The sequence below is a fragment of the Clupea harengus genome, chromosome 2 (genome assembly GCF_900700415.2).
Source record: "Clupea harengus chromosome 2, Ch_v2.0.2, whole genome shotgun sequence".
Classification (NCBI taxonomy): Eukaryota; Metazoa; Chordata; class Actinopteri; order Clupeiformes; family Clupeidae; genus Clupea; species Clupea harengus.
The window spans coordinates 3,656,899-3,659,398 of NC_045153.1; the positions used below are offsets into that span (position 1 = coordinate 3,656,899).

At 49.0% G+C, this 2,500-nt stretch overlaps 1 protein-coding gene across 1 annotated transcript in view; it reads right to left on the reverse strand.

Annotated features, from left to right (window-relative positions):
- The window catches only part of srpx (sushi-repeat containing protein X-linked), a 20,930-nt gene that overhangs the window by 8,954 nt on the left and 9,476 nt on the right, over positions 1 to 2,500 (reverse strand). The window contains exon 3 of the mRNA XM_012840244.3: positions 2,104 to 2,295. Within this exon, the coding sequence (XP_012695698.2) occupies positions 2,104 to 2,295 (192 nt within the window). The remainder of the gene's footprint in view (positions 1 to 2,103; positions 2,296 to 2,500) is intronic.

The following is a 2,500-nucleotide window of genomic DNA, read 5'->3' on the forward strand; positions in this document are numbered from 1 at the left end:
CGCTGGACCCCATCCCATCCAATATCCTTCAAGCCATATCGCCTGCCGTCTTACCGGCAATAACACAGGTGATTAATGCTTCATTTAGTTCTGGAACATTCCCTTCTTCATTTAAAGTGGCTCGGGTAACACCGCTGCTCAAGAGCCGTCTCTCGATCCCACTCAGATGGGAAACTATCGACCGGTCTCACTGCTCACGCTCCTATCAAAAACCATTGAGAGGGCAGCTTCCAAACAGGTCACAGAGTTCCTAGCAAGGAACAATCTCCTCGATCCAAACCAGTCTGGATTCAAAAGTGGTCTCTCCACCGAAACAGCCCTGTTGTCTGTGACAGAGGCCTTGAAAACAGCTAGAGCAGCAGCTCAATCCTCAGCTCTCGTCCTGCTTGATTTATCAGCTGCGTTTGATACAGTCAACCACCGCATCCTTCTGTCCATACTGTCAAGTATGGGCATTTCTGGCAAGGCGCACTCCTGGCTTACCACAGGGGTGCCCCAAGGCTCGGTGATGGGACCACTTCTCTTTGCCATTTACACCACTTCGCTGGGCCCTATCATCCGCTCGCATGGTTTTTCCTATCATTGCTATGCCGATGACACTCAACTGTTTCTGTCTTTCCCTCCTGAGGACACCACTGTCTCGGCGCGGATCTCGGACTGTCTTGCTGATATATCCACATGGATGAAAAACCACCACCTTCAGCTGAACCTGGCCAAAACGGAACTGATGGTCTTTCCAGCCAAACAGGCCATCCACCACAACATCAGCATCAATACTGACTCCTTGTCTCTTGTTCCATCCAAAACAGCAAGAAACCCTCGGGGTCATTATTGATGACCAACTGACTTTCACGGACCACATTGCCTCTGTCTCTAGGTCCTGCCGCTTTGCGCTATTCAACATCCGCAAAATCAGGCCGTACCTAACCCAGTATGCCACCCAGCTGCTGGTGCAAACCTTGGTGAATTCACGGCCTTGATTACTGCAACGCCCTCCTAACGGGCCTGCCGGCTTGCGTGGTGAAACCACTACAAATGATCCAGAACGCGGCGGCGCGTCTGGTGTTCAACCAACCGAAGAGGGCACACGTCACCCCGCTACTCATTGAGCTCCACTGGCTGCCGGTAGCTGCTCGCATTAAGTTCAAGTCACTTATGCTTGCCTACAGAGTGCTCGATGGTTCTGCTCCCACCTACCTAAATGCTCTTGTAAGGGCAAATGTTACACCCAGGATGCTGCGCTCTTCTAGTGAGCGTCGTTTGGCACTGCCGTCTGTGCAAGTACGGCAGTCCAGACTATTCTCATTTGTAGTTCCACGTTGGTGGAATGAACTACCCAGCACTACCAGAGCAGGGGCGTCCCTCTCTACCTTTAAGAAGCTTTTGAAGACCCAACTCTTCAGAGAGCACTTCCCGTCCTAACTGGCACTTCGACTAGTGCGTAACTTGCAATTACAGCAGTTACACTTCTGCACTCCTTCTTTCTTTTTATTTCATTTTGTTATATTTCTAATGTAAAGTAGTATTTATTTATTGTTACACCAGGTTCTATTGCTCGTAGCTTGAATATTCTCTCCCTTGTACGTCGCTTTGGACAAAAGCGTCTGCTAAATGACTAAATGTAAATGTAAAATGTACCGCACTTCTATAGGATTAACCAATCAATCATTCAACCAACCAATCAGTCAGGCAGTCAGTTAATCAATCAATCAATCAATCAATTACTTACTTACTTAATTAATTAATTAATTAATTAATTAATTAATTAATTAACCTGCCATCAACAAAGTGATCTGCTATTAATCATCTCCCCTAACCCTATTAATCATCAAGTAGACACAGTCAGATAGACGGACGAAGAGACAGACAGACAGACAGACAGACAGACAGACAGACAGACAGACAGACAGACACACTCACACACACACACACACACAGACAGCACAGACAGTCACACTGACCTCTGCAGGCGTAGCTGCCTGACCACTGACAGACAGACAGACAGACAGACAGACACACTCACAGACAGACAGACACACTCACACACACACACACACACACACACACACACAGACAGACAGACAGACAGACAGTCACACTGACCTCTGCAGGCGTAGCTGCCTGACCACTGTTTGTTGGCGTGGCAGAGGATCTCATGGTGGCCGTGCATCTCGTAACCACGGTTACAGCGGATCTTGCAGCGCGTGTTCAGAACGTTCTTGAGGCGTTCGCCGCGTGGCGTCTGACAGCTCACCTGGCCATGTTTCACCTTCACTGGGGCACACCATGGTGTACCTGTGGAAGAGGAGAGACCGTTACACACACACACACACACACACACACACACCCCCACACACACACACACACACACACCATGGTGTACCTGTGGAAGAGAGAGACCATTACACACACACACACACACAGACACACACACACTCACACACACACGCACACACACACACACACACACCATGGTGTACCTGTGGAAGAGAGAGACCAT